This window comes from Suncus etruscus, chromosome 5 (assembly GCF_024139225.1).
Source record: "Suncus etruscus isolate mSunEtr1 chromosome 5, mSunEtr1.pri.cur, whole genome shotgun sequence".
Taxonomy (NCBI): Eukaryota; Metazoa; Chordata; class Mammalia; order Eulipotyphla; family Soricidae; genus Suncus; species Suncus etruscus.
This window is the reverse complement of record NC_064852.1, coordinates 105,652,488-105,671,005: the sequence shown is the minus strand read 5'-3', so window position 1 is coordinate 105,671,005 and position 18,518 is coordinate 105,652,488. Positions and strand designations below refer to the sequence as shown.

At 41.1% G+C, this 18,518-nt stretch overlaps 1 protein-coding gene across 1 annotated transcript in view; it reads left to right on the top strand.

The window, feature by feature from the left end:
- TAF2 (TATA-box binding protein associated factor 2) overlaps positions 1-18,518 on the top strand; it is a 90,807-nt gene extending 72,289 nt beyond the window's left edge. Inside the window, exons 25-26 of the mRNA XM_049773385.1 lie at positions 275-397; positions 17,913-18,518. Of these exons, the coding sequence (XP_049629342.1) occupies positions 275-397; positions 17,913-18,175 (386 nt within the window). The 3' untranslated portion in view covers positions 18,176-18,518. The remainder of the gene's footprint in view (positions 1-274; positions 398-17,912) is intronic.

Here is an 18,518-nt window from a genome sequence, read left to right as displayed (position 1 = left end):
GTGGCATCGTTTCTGCCTCAGGTATCAGATCTGATTTATTTGTTGAACCTGTCTGTCACTTCACTTACTCTTTTGATTCCATATATGCTTAGGTTTAAACATATAGAACCACAATCAGTGATAAAGCAAGTGGATTCATCACTGGTCTTAAAATGACTCTTACTGTGGTTGTAATACATATGTTTTTTATAGTTAGCTTCAAAATCCTATCAGACATTTTTCTTCTTTGGGGAACAAAGAATTGAGTTTCTCTTTGACCTTTTTATCTTTTCAGGGCTCTCTAAATTTCGGCCAGCTGTCTCTAGATCTTCTCTGATGCCTCAGCACTCATCAGGAAGCGAGGGCCCACCTGCCACGAAACCCCCATGGAATCTGGAACTTAGCCGGAAAGGAACAGGTAAGAGTATTCCACTTCTATAAGTAGGAAACATTGGTATTATACTGCTGCTACTCCAGCTTTACTCAGGGACAAATCTATAAGTTACATAAAGTTGAAACAACCTAAAATCTAGATTGGAGACACACACTTTTGGTGGGGAGGCCGCACACAGTGGTGCTCAGGTGGACCTGTGTACAGGATCACGCTTGGCAATGTTTCAGGGACCTTATAGGTTTGAATTTAGGTCAGCCATGTGCTATCCCATTGTACTGTGTCACTGGCTCTGGAAGACCTTTTGCATTGCATTTATATTCTTGAATATATAGGCTTCTATCAATTAACTGAAGTTCAAAAGTAATATACTCCTGTTATTAAAAAGTTGGAAATAAGGGCCAGAGCGATAGCACAATGGTAGGGGTTTGCCTTTCATGTGGCAGATTCAGGACGGACCTTGGTTCAATCCCTGTTGTTCCATATGGTCCCCTGAGCCAGGAGCAATTTTGGAGCACAGAGCCAGGAGTAACTCCTGAGCATCAGTGGGTGTGGCCCAAAATCAACAACAACAAAAAACAAACAAACTTGGAAATAACAGAAAAGTAGAAAGACAGGGAAAAGCATCCTTCTTTTATACCATTTAAAGATATCCAGGGAGCTGGAGAAATAGCAAAACTGTAGGACGCTTGCCTTGCATGCAGCTGACCCCCAGGTTTGGTCCCTGGCATCCCATATGGTCCCCTGAGCCTGCCAGGAGTGATTTCTGAGCACAGAGCCAGGAGTATCCCCTGAGCACCACTGGCTGTGGTCCCAAAACAAAAATAAAGATACCCATTATATATGTAAATATATGTATTATATATGTAAATATATTTATATATTTTTATTTTTATTTAAGCACCATGATTATAAGCATGCTTGTAGTAGTACCCATTATATTCACATTTTGCCTTTGTGGTTCTAGAATATTATATATTTTTAAAAAAATATGACGATAAATAAAAACCATCACATTGATGCCTTTATATATAAAAACAAACCAAAAGTTTTTTATACTTCCTTTCATCTCTAAAACTTATAATTAACTGATAGTTAATTAAAACTTGATCCTCTAAGAAGCATGCTGTTTTTTAAACAAGCCTTCTTCGGCCTTTCAGTACCTGTGGACCACACTTGTGTGCATACTGGAGCACAGCCTGGCAGTTAGGCCTATACAATCAGACCTACCTGTGGACCAGCACTAATCTATAGGCTGGTGGTTTAGAACCATTGTCTTAAATCGTTTTGTACTGTCTTGCTGTAATGCTGTTTTACATTAATCTTCACTCCCTGCTCCTTAAGCATTCTACAAAGATGATAAAATCCCGCTAAGAGTACCGTGTTTTCCAGCGTATAAGACGACTTTTGAAACGAAAAAAGTCAACTAAAAATCAGGGGCCGTCTTATACACCAAGTATATCCGGAAAAAATGTTTCAGTATGCTGCTAAATGAAGATTGTCTGGATATTGCCACAAAACGAATTTTCCAACTCGATCCTGCACCATTTCGGACCGCCTCTCTAACTCAGCCAATCCAAGCAGGCTTTTTATGCATGCAAATTAGACAATGTTCTGGACCCGAATCTACACTGTAAAAAGCCTGCTCAGATTGGCCAGAGTCAGAGAGGAAGCCTATTACAGTATAACCTTTGAACCTTTGCTTTTTGTGATTGGCTCACTGTGGTACATACAGTTGCAGCACAGGAACGTTCTGTCTTATACAGCGAATATAGGACTAACAATGTGTTTTAACTGTAAACTTAGGAGGTCGTTTTATATGCTCGATTGTCTTATACTCCGGAAAATAAGGTAATTACTTGCTGCTGAAACTACCATAAAATAGAGTCAGTCAAGTTTATTGAAACAAGGAGTGAAAAACACAATAAGAAAACAAAAACAAGGGGTTTGGGTTTGAGGCCATCAGTGCTCAGGGTTCATTCCCAGTTTTTCACACAGAGTTCACTACTGGTAGATTCGGGGGATTTTTTGGGATGTTAGGAATCAAACCCAGGTCTGCTGTGTGCAAGGCAAATGCCCTGCCTGCTGTAGTATTGCTCTGGACACTAAGCAAAATTGTTTTTAAAGTAGTATTTCCAAAAGTTATTAATTAATTAAACTTTAGAATTCCAGGTGATGGGATTGTCTTTTTTTTTAATTTAATAATTTTTATTGAGACCAATATGAATTACAAATCTTCACAGTTATATTTAAGGTAAATAGTAACAGCGAATTAGGGGAATACCCATTGCCAACATTGACCTCCCTCCGACCCTGTTTCCAGCATGCAGCCCATACCACACTTAGTCCACTGGACTGCAAGTGTACTGGTCTCTGTTGTATATAGCTTGTTGTAGTTTGGGTCTCCTGGCTCTACTGTTGCTGACTTTGGGTTGGGGACCTAGGTCTGATCATTCTTTATTTCCACTCAATGCTCATGAGACTGCTTGCCTCTGGTACCATCCTTTTTTTTTCTTTTTTCAATTTGTAGAAAGACATAGAAATAGGAGGCAGAACAAGATGATTCATGTTTTATGGTTCTGTAAGAAAACAAAGTGGGGAGGGTCTCCTGTCTAGAGCTGTAAATGTAAATTTAAAAAAAGAAAAAAAAAGTGGGGGAGGCTGGGCTGGGGATTATCTTTTTATTTTTTTTTGTTTTTTGGGCCACACCCAGTAGCGCTCAGGGGCTACTCCTGGCTATGCACCCAGAAATAGCTCCTGACTAGGGGGACCATGTGGGACACTGGGGATCAAACACAGGTACGTACTGGGTCAGCCTGGTGCAAGGCAAACACCCTACTGCTGTGTTACCACTCTGCCCCCTGAGGATTGTCTTTTTTTAAACCAGCTTTCTTACATAAGCAGAAGGGAGTATTTTTGAGGAAATGAGATGTCAGCAGTGGTTATGAGACATCAGTCAAAAACAGGACCTCAGAACATTATGGTATTGAGACCCCCAACTGTTTGTTGCCTGTTTATAGCTCTGTGTGTGCTCTATACCAATGCTTTGTATTAGACTCAGACAAAATGTATCTTAGAAGGAAACCAGTACTTAATTTGAGAAATACTTTCTTTGGTCCTTGTCTCATATTTGCTCTGAGTTTTATGATGGGTGGAAGGGTTGTTTTTGTTTTGGGGCCACACCCAGCAGTGCTAAGAGACTGTTCCAGGCTCTCTGTCCCAGGGAACATACACAGTGTCAGGTGTCAGGGATCTAACCTGGTCTGCCTCACATGCCTTCATCTCTGATACCAACTTGCTTTGGTTTAGATATAATTTTGTTACTTGATATTATTAGGCATAAATTTTTTAATTAAATTAAAAATCTTTTTTGGTATTTCTTTTAAGTATAATGTTACTATTCTGTGTGCTAGCTTTAAAATGGTGGTACCATGAGAACTTAGAGCATTTTTATTTTATAAAGTATAGTATTTGAAAGGATTCTTTTACCTTTGTACCCTTTTTTTTCTCTTTGGCTTTTTTTTTTTTTTTTTTTTTTTTTTTGGACTGTAGCTGATTGTGCTCAGAGTTTACTCCTAGCTTTGTTTTCAGGGATTACTCCTGATGGAGTTCAGGGGAACATACATATGGTGTCAGGGATTGAACTTGTGTCAACGGTTTGCAAGGCAAGCACCCTTCCCATCATAATGTAGCTCTAGCCCCTATTTTGGATTTCTAAATTCAGTGTTTCTTCAGATATGTCATCATATCTGATAGGTAACTTTTCCCATGGGAGGTTAGAAGTTGCCTCATGCAGTAGAAAACTTAGCCATCATGTGTAATTGTATTTCTAGAAAGGGAACACCTGGAGCTCCTTTTTACCTTTTCCTTTTTCCTTCTTTCTTTGCAATGTCAGAAGCATGGCTTTATATTTTCTTTAATCCAAATAAAAGCTGGCAGTAAAACTCAAAACTTCCGAAGCTGGGGTCTCCCAACTACATTTTCCCAGCCTGAGAGTTAGGGGTCAGAGGATGAGTTAGAGGACAGTGGTGAGGGAAGTAGAGGCCATTGAAGACCGCGATGTTTCAACATTAAAGTTCATAAGTGATGCTTTGTAGCCTTATTAAAAGTTCTTCCAACTGGGGGCCCGGCGGTGGCGCTAAAGGTAAGGTGCCTGCCTTGCCTGCGCTAGCCTTGGACGGACCACGGTTCGATCCCCCGGTGTCCCATATGGTCCCCCAAGCCAGGAGCAACTCCTGAGCACATAGCCAGGAGTAACCCCTGAGCGTTACCGGGTGTGGCCCAAAAAACCAAAAAAAAAAAAAAAAAAAAAAAAAGTTCTTCCAACTGAGGCATGTTTTCTTTTGTCTCTATATATCTTATACAAATTTTGGAAGTCATTGACTAAAAAAAATTACACATTAAAATCTGGATTTTAGGGGCCGGCGAGGTGGCGCTAGAGGTAAGGTACCTGCCTTGTAAGCGCTAGCCAAGGAAAGATCGCGACCACGGTTCGATCCCCTGGCGTCCCATATGGTCCCACCCCCCAAGCCAGGGGCAATTTCTGAGTGCTTAGCCAGGAGTAAACCCCTGAGCATCAAATGGGTGTGACCCGAAAACCAAAAAAAAAAAAAAAAAATCTGGATTTTATTTTCCTCCCCAAAGTATTGACTTTTTGGCCAAGACTTAGATAATCCTGCTAGAAACAGTAAGCCAGATGATAATGGAATGTGTTATAGATATCTACAGCTATGGGTTAGAAAATGAATGGGGTTTTGGGTAAGATGGAGTCTGTTATTAGAAAATGGGTCATGATCTACACTTTAATCTTTTCCTCCCTAATTTTCTTTTTTCTCTTTATTTGCTTTTGATAACAAGAAAATAGATTTTGGTGAAGAGATAAATGTGTGAATCAGATTGTTTTTAATGGAGAGATCAGTATGTGTGAACAGATTGTTTTAATGAAGAGATGAGCGTGAGTGGTCTGATAAGCCATTTTGCATTAGGAAGGAAAGCAGCCATAATATCTGTCCTCATTACTTATTCTTGCACAAACAGATGGAAAGAAATGCAGAGAAAAGGTACTCCCAACCATAGTGAAGGCCTGACACAATCATTTTGACCACCAAAGTCCCCCAAGCTGCTGCAAGAATTGTGGTAATAAAGCAAAGAGGAGTGACAGTAACATGGCAGGCGGGAAATCCCTCGTGGTTTTTGTGGGGAAAGAGGGAGAGTTTCTGTAGTTGTCTAGATGGGATTGTATGTTATGTAACATTTTCTTGCGTAAGTCAGTAAAGCACTAATTTGGTGTATAAAATCCTTTAAAATGGGGGAAAAAAGCTCAAGAGCCTCAAAGTTCTTTCTTTTGAAAGTCATATGAAAAACAGATGTGTTTTTTTTTCTTAAATGATGATATAATCCTATATTTTTATAATGGAAAATTTTAAAAAATAATGGGAATAAAACAAGGTTTCCTTAAAGAAAATGCAGATTTTTTTTTATTTTGTTTTTGGGTCACACCCAGCACTGCACGGGTTACTCCTGGCTCCATGCTCAGAAATCGCCCCTGGCAGACTCGGGGAACCATATGGGATGCCGGGATTTGAACCACCGTCCTTCTGCATGCAAGGCAAACACCCTACCTCCATGCTATCTTTTCAGCCCCATAGATGTAATTTATTTAAAATTCAAACTGGGGCCTGAGAGATTGCACAGCGGTTTGCTTTGGGCATTTGCCTTGCATACAGCTGATTCAGGATAAACGGTTTTGAATCCTGGCATCCCATATGGTCCCCTGTGCTTGCCAGGAGCAATTCCTGAGTGCAGAGCCAAGAGTAGCCCCTGACATCGATGGGTGTAACCCTCCTCAAAAAAGCACTGAAGGTCTTGGTCCTTCAGGCCCCAAGCATTGCCACATGCTCTTGACCTGAGCATTGGGCTATCCAGTGTTGTTGGCTTTTTCTCATCAGAATTGACCTCTGGTTGCCCTGAACGCTGCTTTGAAGCCTTCCAATATTTGTGTATTTGATGATACTGTAACTTAGAGATCTCAAACTTTTTTTCTGAGCAATATCTGGTTACCAGGTTTTTTGGTTTTGTTTGGGGCCACACCCAGCACTACTCAGGGCGTATTCTTGGCTCTCGCTCAGAGATCACTCCTGGCAGTCCCCGGGGTGGTGATGAAGGGATATGAGATGATGGGAAGGAATCCAAGTCGACATTGTACAAGGCAAACACTCCACCCACTGTGCTATCGCTCTGGGCCCTGGTTACTAATTATAAATGATAAAATTGCTTCTGTATAAAAAACCCTATATTTAGCTTTTGTATTATTACCACTAGCTCCACCAAAATCACAAATGTAAAGAATATGACTTCAAGATAACTAAATTTCAGTATGAGTTACTAAAACTAAAACTAAATATCAGTTACAACAGAAGCTATGTTGGATCAATTCACTTGTTCTGAAATAATGGAACAGGGCCTGCCACAAAAAAGTACAGCAGTACCAATTGAAATAAATTATTTATTTATGTGTTTTATCTCTTCCCTTCAAAACCAGTCTTTAAAATTCCATTTAGTTAGACTAGATTGACTTGAAAATGTGTTTAAACTGACAGCTTGTTTAAAGTGAATTTTATGCATGATCATGCCATTCTATTGTATCTGTTCTTTTCTTCAGCAGATTTGAGCAGATGTGGGGAAGTGGGAGTATAGATAACTGTGGGAATCAGAATAAAAAAGGAATTCCTTGATTTCAGACAGTGGCTCTGATGAAAGAGATCCAGAGGATTTCTTAAAGATATGCTACAGTACCTACCAGTTATGTGCAATGGGCAGATTGATTGCCATTGTCTCTGGAATTAGGCTACCGTGGTGGTAGCTCAGATCTGTCAGTACCACCTTGATCAAGTCACTTCATTACCTCACTTGTATTGAATTATAAAAAAATGATCGAGTTGATTCTGTTTGGGACATTGGGGAAATCTTCTCAAAGAAACAAGATTTGGAGCTGGAGAGATGGTACAGCAGGTAGGGCACTTGCCTTGTACTTGGCCAACCTGGGTTTGATCTCTGGTACCTCTTCTGGTCCCCAAGCCCCACCCGCAGTAATCCCTGAGTGCAAATAACCAGAGTAAGCCCTGACTATTACTGGATATGCTCTCTTGCCCCGAAAAAAAAATTAAAAAGGAAAGAAAGAAATGTCATTTGAGTTGAGTTTGTGATATTGGTTTGGTTTAGTTTGGGGGCCAGGCTTGGCAGTGCTCATGAAGGTTGAAGCTGGGCCTCCCACATGCTTCTCCACAGCCTGTTGAGCTGTCTTTTCAATCCTGAGTTTTCATTTCAGGAGCTTAAATGTTTCTTTCCCTTTTTCTTTATTTAGGATACAGTTTCCTTTGTGGTGTTGTGGGTTTTGGGTATTTGTTTGTTTGTTTTTGTGCCATATTTAATAGCACTCAGGATTTGGTCCTGGCACGATGCTTCGGGGTTACGCACAGGTGATATCAGGCATTGAACCGAGGCCTCCTTTATGCACATATACAGTAATCCTCTGTGCCATCACTCTGGCCTTTTAGAGTGTAGCTTCAATCCCTTCCTTTTTTCCCCCTCTCTGTTTACTTTTTTTTTTCCTTCTGTTGCGAGCCACACCTGGTAGTACCTGGTGTCAGTAGTTCTAGGGATAGAACCAGAGCTTTACACATGGAAGACATTTCCTCTGCCTCTTGAGTCAAATCCACAGCCCAGGACGTCAGGCTGGGAAAATCTATGAAACTATGCCTGCACAGTGGGACCCGACCTTGAGAAATTGTGAGTGCTGCCTGTGTGTGTCTGTCTCCTGTCCTATCGCTTGCACCTCTTAGGAGTGGGCCGAAAAGAGGCTCCAGAAAACTCGCTCTCCCAGAGGCTCATTCAAGGGCGGGCACACCAAGGAACTGCTTCACAACGTGAAAACCGGCTATAAGCAGTACTTTGCAGAAGTCAGGTACCCTGTTTGTGACATCAGGCTGGGAAAATCTATGAAACTACGCCTGCCCAGTAGAGCCTGACCGTGAGAAATTGTGAGTGCTGCCTGTGTATGTCTGTCTTCTGTCCTGTCTCTTGAACCTCTTGGGATTGGGCCAAAAAGAGGCTCCAGAAAACTCGCTCTCCCAGAGGCTCATTCAAGGGCAGGCATACCAAGGAACTGCTTCACAACGTGAAAACTGGCTATAAGCAGTACTTTGCAGAAGTCAGGTCACCTGTTTGTGACGTCAGGCTGGGAAAATCTCTGAAACTACACCTGCCCTGTGGGGCCTGACCTTGGGGCCGCTACGTGGCCATGCGCTCTTTCTAAGGAAAGAATGCCATTGAAATAAGAAGAAAAAATCACACTAAGAACTGTGCTGGAGGCTGAACTCTGCTGGAACTCAGATGCCAGCACCCCTATCTGCCTGTCTTCTGTGCTGTGCTCCATTTTCGGCCAGATTTCATCCTGTGTGTGGCTCATCTGCGGATGGCTCGCCTTCCCTGGAGCTGAGCTTACACGCCCAGAAAGGGTGGAGCCAGAGGAGCATGGCCGCTCCGCTTCGCTTCCCAGCTGTGCACATCATTTTGCCAATGAATACAACCACAACACGTAGAAAAACCCACAATACAAGTGTGACAATGGGGAAACAACACAGGCCAGCACCAGACATAGAGAATGACGATGCATCTCTGATGACTTGAACATGACCAACCAACTAGTCAGTCTCTGAGATAAGGAGTTTAGAGTCTCAATATGGAAGACGTTCAAAGAACTCAAAAGTATAGAAGAGAACACTAATAAGAATCAAGAGAATATGAAGATAGAAATCAGAAAACTCCAAACTGAAATTTCAGGTCAAATAACAGGTCTGAAAAACTCAGTAGATTAATTGAAGAAAAACATGGTTGAGCTTTCCCATGGGTGAAAAGCAGCTGAGAATAGAATTAGTACACTGGAAGATGAGATGAATAACAATTCCATACAGCAGAAGAAATTGGAAAAAAGCCTTAACGCAAATCATCAAACAATGGAAAAATTACTCAAAGAATGTGAACAGATGAAGAAGTCTATGATAAGCTCAACAGAAACAACTTAGAATCATTGAAGTCCCAGAGACCCAGGAAGAAAATCTCCAGGAAGAATCAATGGTCAAGAACATCATTAAAGAGAAACTACCAGAGCTAATGAATACATGCGATCAAATCCTGCATGCCCGAAGAGTACCAACTAAAAGAGACCCCAGAAAAAAACACCCCAAGACACATCCTAGTCACAATGACGAATCCCACAGATAGAGACAGAATTCTGAAAGCAGCAAGATCGAAAAGAAAAATTACATTCAAGGGAACTTCCTTGAGATTTACTGCAGACCTGTCACTGGAAACACTCAAGGCCAGAAGGCAGTGGTGGGACATAGTGACAAAATTCAATGAAATAAATGCTTTGCCTAGAATACTGCACCCAGCAAAACTCACTTTCAGGTTTGAAGGAACAATACATGGTTTCACAAACAACAGCTCAGAAATTTTATAGACTCAAAACCATTCTGTGTGTGTGTGTGTGTGTGTGTGTGTGTGTGTGTGTGTGTGTGTGTGTGTGTGTGGTTTTTGGGTCACACCCGGCAGTGCACAGGGGTTATTCCTGGCTTCACGCTCAGAAATTGCTCCTGGCAGGCACGGGGGACCATATGGGACGCCGGGATTCGAACTCATGACCTCCTGCATGAAAGGTAAACACCTTACCTCCATGCTATCTCTCCGGCCCCTCAAAACCATTTTTTTTTTTTTTTGGTTTTTGGTTTTTGGGTCACACCAGGCAGTGCTCAGGGGTTATTCCTGGCTCCAGGCTCAGAAATTGCTCCTGGCAGGCACGGGGGACCATATAGGACGCCGGGATTTGAACTGATGACCTCCTGCATGAAAGGCAAACGCTTTACCTCCATGCTATCTCTCCGGCCCCTCAAAACCATTCTTTTTTTTTTTTTTTTTTTTTTTTTTTGGGCCTCACCCGTTAGATGCTCAGGGGTTACTCCTGGCTACGCGCTCAGAAATTGCCCCTGGCTTGGGGGGACCATATGGGACACCGGGGGATCGAACCGTGGTCCTTTCCTTGGCTAGCGCTTGTAAGACACCTTACCTCTAGCGCCACCTCGCCGGCCCCTCAAAACCATTCTTAAAAGAAAAACTGAACGACCTACTTTAAGACAACACTGACTAACAGACAGCAAACTTCGATATAAAGATGGCACCAACTCCAAGGACAATTCTTTCTCTCAATGTCAATGGACTAAATGCACCAGTTAAGAGAAACAGAGTGGCTAAATGGATCAAAAAACTCAATCCAACCTTCTGCTGCCTAAAAGAAACTCACCTGAATAGTCAGAATAAACATAGACTCAAAATAAAAGGCTGGAGGAAAATCATCCAAGCAAACAACACCCATAAAAAAGCTGGAGTGCCCATACTAATATCAGATGATGCAAACTTTAATACTTAGGAAAGTTGTAAGGGACAAAGATGGACATTTTGTATTAATCAAGGTATATGTACAGCAGGAAGAAATCACTCTCCTAAACATATATCCACCGAATGAGGGGCCAGCAAAATATTTAATACTATTGTTGACAAATCTGAAAAATAATATCAATAACAACACAATAATTGTGGGAGACCTCAACACGGCATTGTCAACACTTGACAGGTCAACCAGACTGAAACTCAACAAGAATATACTAGACCTGAAAAGAGAAATGGAAGAAAGAGGCCTAGTAGATATATACAGGACACTCCACCCCTAGAAGCCTGGATACACATTCTTCTCTAATGTACATGGGACATTCTCCAAGATGGACTACATGCTAGTACATAAAACATACCTCCATAATAACAAGAGGATAGAAATTTTGCAGGCTACCTTCGCTGACCACAAGGCCCTGAAATTATAATGTGAACTACAAAGGTACACAGAAGAAAAACTTCAATACCTGGAAGTTAAAAACCTAATACTGAATAACCAGTGGGTCCGAGATGAAATCAAAGAGGAAATCAAAACCTTCCTAGAAACATGACAATGGAGACACAAACTATCAGAACCTATGGGGCACAGCAAAAGCGGTACTGAGAGGAAAATTTATAGCTTTGCAAGCACACATCAGGAAAGAAGAAGGGGCATACCTGAATAGCTTAATGACGCAGCTCATAGAATTAGAAAGTACTCAACAAAAGGACCCAAAAATAGGGAGACAGAAAGAAATAACAAAGCTGAGAGCAGAAATCAATGAAGTGAAAACCTGAAAAACAATACAAAAGATCAACGAAAGCTGAAGTTGATTCTTTGAAAAAAATGAACAAGATTGATAGACCACTGGCAAAACTAAGAAAGAAAGAGAGAGAGAGAGAAATTTTATAACTTGTATTAGGAATGAAAAAGGAGAGATCACTACTGATATGGTAGAGATCCAAAGGGTAATCAGAAACTACTTTGAGAAACTCTATGCCACTAAAAAGGAAAACCTGGAAGAAATGGATAAATTCTTGGACTATTATAATCTTCCACGGTTGAATGAAGAAGATGTAGCATATCTAAACATACCCATCACTATTGAGGAAATTAAGACAGTAATCAAATGTCTGCCCAAAAATAAAAGTCCAGGCCAGATGGATTTACTGATGAATTCTTTCAAACCTTTCAAGAGGAACTTCTACCAATCCTGGCAAGACTCTTTCATGAAATCGAAAAAAACAGAATACTTCCAAATAGCTTTTATGAAGCCAACATCGCCTTGATACCTAAACCAGACAGAGATGCTACGAAAAAAGAAAATTACAGACCAATTTTGCTGATGAATACAGATGCAAAGATCCTCAACAAAATCCTGGCAAATAGGATTCAATGCCTCATTAAGAAGATCATCCATTCCGATCAAGTAGGTTTCATCCCAGAAATGCAAGGCTGGTTTAACATCCGTAAATCTATCAATATAATACACAACATCAGTAACAAGAAAAATAAAAACCACATAATCATATCAATAGACGCAGAGAAAGCATTTGATAAGGTCCAACACCCATTCTTGATCAAAACTCTCAGCAAGATGGGAATGGAAGGAACCTTTCTTTCTCAATATAGTTAAGGTCTTCTACCACAAGCCAGCAGCAAATATTGTCCTCAATGGAAAAAAAACTGAAAACCTTTCCTCTAAATTCTGGCACAAAACAAGACTCTCCTCTCTCACCACTCCTATTCAACATAGCACTGGAGGTACTTGCTATAGCGATTAGGCAAGAAAAAGATATCAAGGAATCCAGATAGGAAAGGAAGAAGTCAAGCTCTCGCTGTTTGCAGATGACATGATACTCTACCTAGAAAACCCTAAAGTCTACGAAAAAGCTTCTAGAAACAATAGACTCATATAGCAAGGTGGCAGGCTACAAAATTAACACACAAAAATCAATGGCTTTTCTATACACCAATAGTAATAAGGAAGAAATGGACATTAAGAAAACAACCCGGAGGGGCCGGGCGGTGGCGCTGGAGGTAAGGTGCCTGCCTTACCTGCGCTAGCCTAGGAGACGGACCGCGGTTCGATCCCCCGGCGTCCCATATGGTCCCCCAAGCCAGGAGCGACTTCTGAGCGCATAGCCAGGAGTAACCCCTGAGCGTCACCGGGTGTGGCCCAAAAACCAAAAAAAAAAAAAAAGAAAACAACCCGGGGCCGGGTAGGTGGCGCTGGAGGTAAGGTGTCTGCCTTGCAAGCGCTAGCCAAGGAAGGACCGCGGTTCGATCCCCCGGCGTCCCATATGGTTCCCCCAAGCCAGGGGCGATTTCTGAGCACATAGCCAGGAGTAACCCCTGAGCATCAAACGGGTGTGGCCCAAAAACCAAAAAAAAAAAAAAAAAAAAAAAGAAAACAACCCCATTCACAATAGTGCCACACAAACTCAAATATCTTGGAATCAACTTGACTAAAAATGTGAAGGACCTATACAAAGAAAACTATAAAACTTTGCTCCAAGAAATAAGAGAGAACGGGCCGGAGAGATAGCATGGAGGTAAGGCGTTTGCCTTTCATGCAGGAGGTCATCGGTTCGAATCCCGGCGCCCCATATGGTCCCCTGTGCCTGCCAGGAGCAATTTCTGAGCCTGGAGCCAGGAATAACCCCTGAGCACTGCCAGGTGTGACCCAAAAACCAAAAAAAAAAAAAAAAAAAAAAAAAGAAATAAGAGAGGACATGCAGAAATGGAAACACATACCCTGCTCATGGATTGGCAGGATTAACATCATTAAAATGGCAATACTCAGGGCCCAGAGAGATAGCACAGCAGCTTTTGCCTTGTGAGCAGCCAATCCAGGACCAAAGGTGGTTGGTTCGAATCCCGGTGACCCATATGGTCCCCTGTGCCTGCCAGGAGCTATTTCTGAGCAGACAGCCAGGAGTAACCCCTGAGCACTGCCGGGTGTGGCCCCCCCCCCAAAAAAGGCAATACTCCCCAAAGCATTGTACAGATATAATGCAATCCCTCTAAAGATACCCATGACATTCTTCAAAGAAGTGGATCAGGGACTTTTGAAATTCATATGGAACAATAAACACCCTCGAATAGCTAAAGCAATCATTGGGAAAAAGAATATGGGAGGAATTACTTTCTCCATCTTTAAACTGTACTACAAAGCAATAGTTATCAAAACAGCATGGTATTGGAATAAAGACAGGCCCTCAGATCAGTTGAATAGGCTTGAATACTCAGAGAATGTTCCCCAGACATACAATCACCTAATTTTTGATAAAGGAGCAAGAAATTCTAAATGGAGCAAAGAAAGCCTCTTCAACAAGCGGTGTAGGCACAACTGGCTAGCCACTTGCAAAAAAGCGAACTTAGACCCCCCAGCTAATATCATGTACAAAGGTTAAATCCAAATGGATCAAAGACTTTGATATCAGACCCGAAACCATAATATACATAGAACAACACGTAGGTAAAACACTCCAGGACATCGAGACTAAAGGCATCTTCAAAGAGGAAACTGCACTCTCCAAGCAAGTGAAAGCAAAGATTAACATATGGGAATATATTAAACTGAGAAGCTTCTGCACCTGAAAAGAAATAGTGCCCAGGATATAAGAGCCCCCCACTGTGTGGGAGAAACTATTTACCCAATATCCATCAGACAAGGGGCTAATCTGCAAAATATATAAGGCATTGACAGAAATTTACAAGAAAAAAAAACATCTAATCCCATTAAAAAATGGGGAGAAAAAAAGGACAGACACTTTGACAAAGAAGAAATACAAATGACCAAAAGACACACGAAGAAATGCTCCACATCACTAATCATCATGGAGATGCAAATCAAAACAACTATGAGGTACCACCTCACACCTCAGAGATTGGCACACATCACAAAGAATGAGAACAAGCAGTGTTGGGGGGGGATGTGGAGAGAAAGGAACTCTTATCCACTGCTGGTGGGAATGCCGTCTAGTTCAACCTTTATGGAAAGCGATATGGAGATTCCTCCAAAAACTGGAAACTGAGCTCCCATACGTCCCAGCTATACCACTCCTAGGAATATACCCTAGGAACACAAAAATACAATACAAAAATCCCTTCCTTACACCTATATTCATTGCAGCACTATTTACCATAGCAAGACTCTGGAAACAGCCAAGATACCTACCCTTCAACAGATGAATGGCTAAAGAAACTGTGGTACATATACACAATGAAATAATATGCAGATGTCAGGAGAGATGAAGTCATGAAATTTTCCTATACATGGATGTACATGGAATCTATTATGCTGAGTGAAATAAGTCAGAGAGAGAGAGAGACAAAGACACAGAATGGTCTCACTCATCTATGGGTTTTAAGAAAAATGAAAGACACTCTTGCAATAACAACTTTCAGACACGAAGAGAAAAGAGCTGGAAGTAATAGCTCACCTCATGAAGCTCACCACAAACAGGGATGAGTTTAGTTAGAGAAATAACTACGTTTTGAAGTATCCTAATAATGAGAAAGTAGGAGGGAAATAGAAAGCCTGTCTAGAGTACAGGCGGGGAGGAGGGAGATTTGGGACATTGGTGATGGGAATGTTGCACTGGTGATGGGTGGTGTTCTTTACGTGACTGAAACTCAAACACAATCCTGTATGTAATAAAGTTGTTTAAATAAAAAAATCCATGGCCCTTTTATTAATGATATTTTATTACACAGCTGTACTTATTCAGCTTCTCACTTGCTAGTTTGTGAGCCCCACAAGAAGAATTACTTGTTCAGTTCATCAGTATTGTCTTCACTCTTCCATGTCATCCTGATGTGTGTCAAATGAATATGTGAATCAGACAAATAATGGAAGTGCATTCCATGCATTTATGAAATTTATGAGAGTATAGAAAACAACACTAGAAAGCCAAGAGCATGTAGAATACAGCAATGAAGGATAAGCCAGAAAGGGAAAGTTTAGTGTAGATTATGAATGATTCAGATCATGGTTTCTTGGTGGTTTTGGATCTGGGCACCCTACCTTCCCCCACTGTGAATCATGAGAATCAACACCCTCTGACAGAATGGCCCAGATCCACAAATGGCCCAAGTCCACCTTATCCAACTGCCAGCCTCCAAATTTGTTCCAGATCTATAGAGCCTGAACTGAACAGAATTTTATAGTAGCATCACTCAAGCAGGATCACAGGGAATTTAATGGGAAAATTACATAGAAGACCACAATGTTCAGGAAGCCTAAAGAATAACACAGAAGGCTCAACTAGCAATGCCATAGCCCAGAAAATCCTTAGACACTTTGGTAATACCATTGAGAGATAAAACAATTATTGCAAATTGTCCCTTATTGATATGAGTTGTAATAATTCCATTTGCCTTTGTATTTTAACAAGCAATATGAAGTAAATTTGTTTACGCCTCCGAGGGGTGGAGGCAGGTTAAGGTGGTGGGTGGGAAACCAGGGACACTAGTGGATGGAAGTTCACACTGGTGTTGGGACATTTAATTCTTGGGATGATTATATTATGCACAGCTTGGTAAATAATGGTGTCAAAATTTAAAAAAGAAAAAACATTGATAATTAAATATAGAAGGAAGGAGTCAATGATTCTTGGGCATATTTTTTTTCTATGACTACATATAAAGGATGTAAAGTATCATTAGCATATAGTAATGAAGAATTACTTCTCAGTATAATCCAACGATGATAGGTCTGGAACTACCAAGAAATTTTTGTACACTGAAATCTGAGAACTACAGTAGGATGAAATACTGAGTGAAGGCTTCAAAGTTTTTTGATTATATTTTGGGGTAAAGTAAAAGGGAGCTAAAATATCTATTGAAGGAGAGCCAGAGAGATAGTACAGGCATTGTAAGGCACTTGCCTTTCATGTAATGTAGCTGGCCCCAATCTTTTCCCATTATTATATATGTTCCCCCGTAGATTGCCAAGAGTGAGCACTGCAAGCTCAGTAGGGTCAACAAAATGTAAAAATAATAATAATCTGCTGAAGGTGTGTAGAAGAACCTTTTTTAGAACCTATTCTCTTAATCTTTATTGTCTCCCGTCCCCCGTTTTTTTTAATTCTATTTCTATAGAGATATTTCCTCCCTAGACATGCCAACTTTTTCTGATCTCCATATATGAAATCCATTTTTGTTTCTTTGTTACCAAAAATGTATCTTAAGGAGCTTTCAAGCTTTGAATTTTTTTTTTCTTAGATGTTGTTGTTGACTAAGATAGCATATTTATATGTGGATAAGAGAGTTTCCAGGTGGCAAAAATAAATATTGCCAATTTCCCATCTGATATTATTGGGCAAAGCTGCTTGAAGGCGTTTTTACTGATCATTGTTTCTTAATCTGTAACACTCATAATCAGTACTGTCATGTCATAGAACTCTAAACTAGTAAATGTTTAGGAGATTGTTTGGTAATACTGTTCCATTTAAATAGTTCATATAAGGAAGTCCTTTTTTTATTTTATTTTATTTGGGGGGGTTTGGGCCACACCCAGTAATGCTCAGGGCTTACTCCTGGCTATGCGCTCAAAAGTTGCTCCTGGCTTGGGGGACCATATGGGATGCCGGGGGATCAAACCATGGTCCGTCCAAGGCTAGTGCAGGCAAGGCAGGCACCTTACCTCTAGCGTCACCGCCCGGCCCCCCCTTTTTTATTTTTATTATTTTTATTTTTTTTATTTTTGAGCCATACCCGGTGACGCTCAGGGATTGCTCCTGGCTATGTTCTCAGAAATCGCTCTTGGTTTGGGGGACCATATGGGACATCGGGGATCAGCAGCGTGAAAGGCAAATGCCCTACTGCTGCGCTTTCACTCTGGCCCTTGTAAGGTAGTCTTTGAACTCAGTGCTGAAACCTGGTCATCCATGTGTGTCATCCATTGGAAGTCTTACTGTAGATACTTCTGATACTAGTTATTCCATGGAGAGGATCAGATCAAAACTAGCATATCTGATATCTTCAGCTGTCACTTTCATTTCCCTCTTCCTGTTTCCCTAGGAATTCATTTGGGTGTTTTTAATCTTGAAGGTAAGGAGCCAACACCTATGGAATTGAGTGCACATCCCACAGCAGCAGCTCCACTCTCCATGTTCACTAAGGAATCGGCATCCTCAAAACACAGTGACCACCATCACCACCACCACCATGAGCACAAGAAGAAGAAGAAGAAGCACAAACATAAGCACAAGCATAAGCACAAGCATGACAGTAAAGAGAAAGACAAGGAGCCTTTCACTTTCTCCAGCCCTGCCAGTGGCAGGTCTATCCGTTCCCCTTCTCTCTCTGACTGAGGAGTCCAGCAGGCCTTTTCCACAGTCAGTGTCCAGAAGAATATATTCAAAGAAAAACTTTGTTCTCTAGGACGAAGAATGAACGGGGGGAAAGAGTTGCCACATAGATATTCAGTTAGTTACCTTTATGTTCTAAGCATTGGTTTACGTTCTTTTTATACCATTGCACTCTAATTTAAATGTGTGTTTTGTAGTTCTGAATAAGCCATTTTATCCAGTTTCCTCTTGAAAACACCAAGCAGATTTCATAAAGGTCCTTAGATATCCTCTGGCAGTCCCCATTCAATTCACATCATGGTCTGTGTGTTCTGCCAAAGTCAATTATGTTTTAAAGACTTTGGTA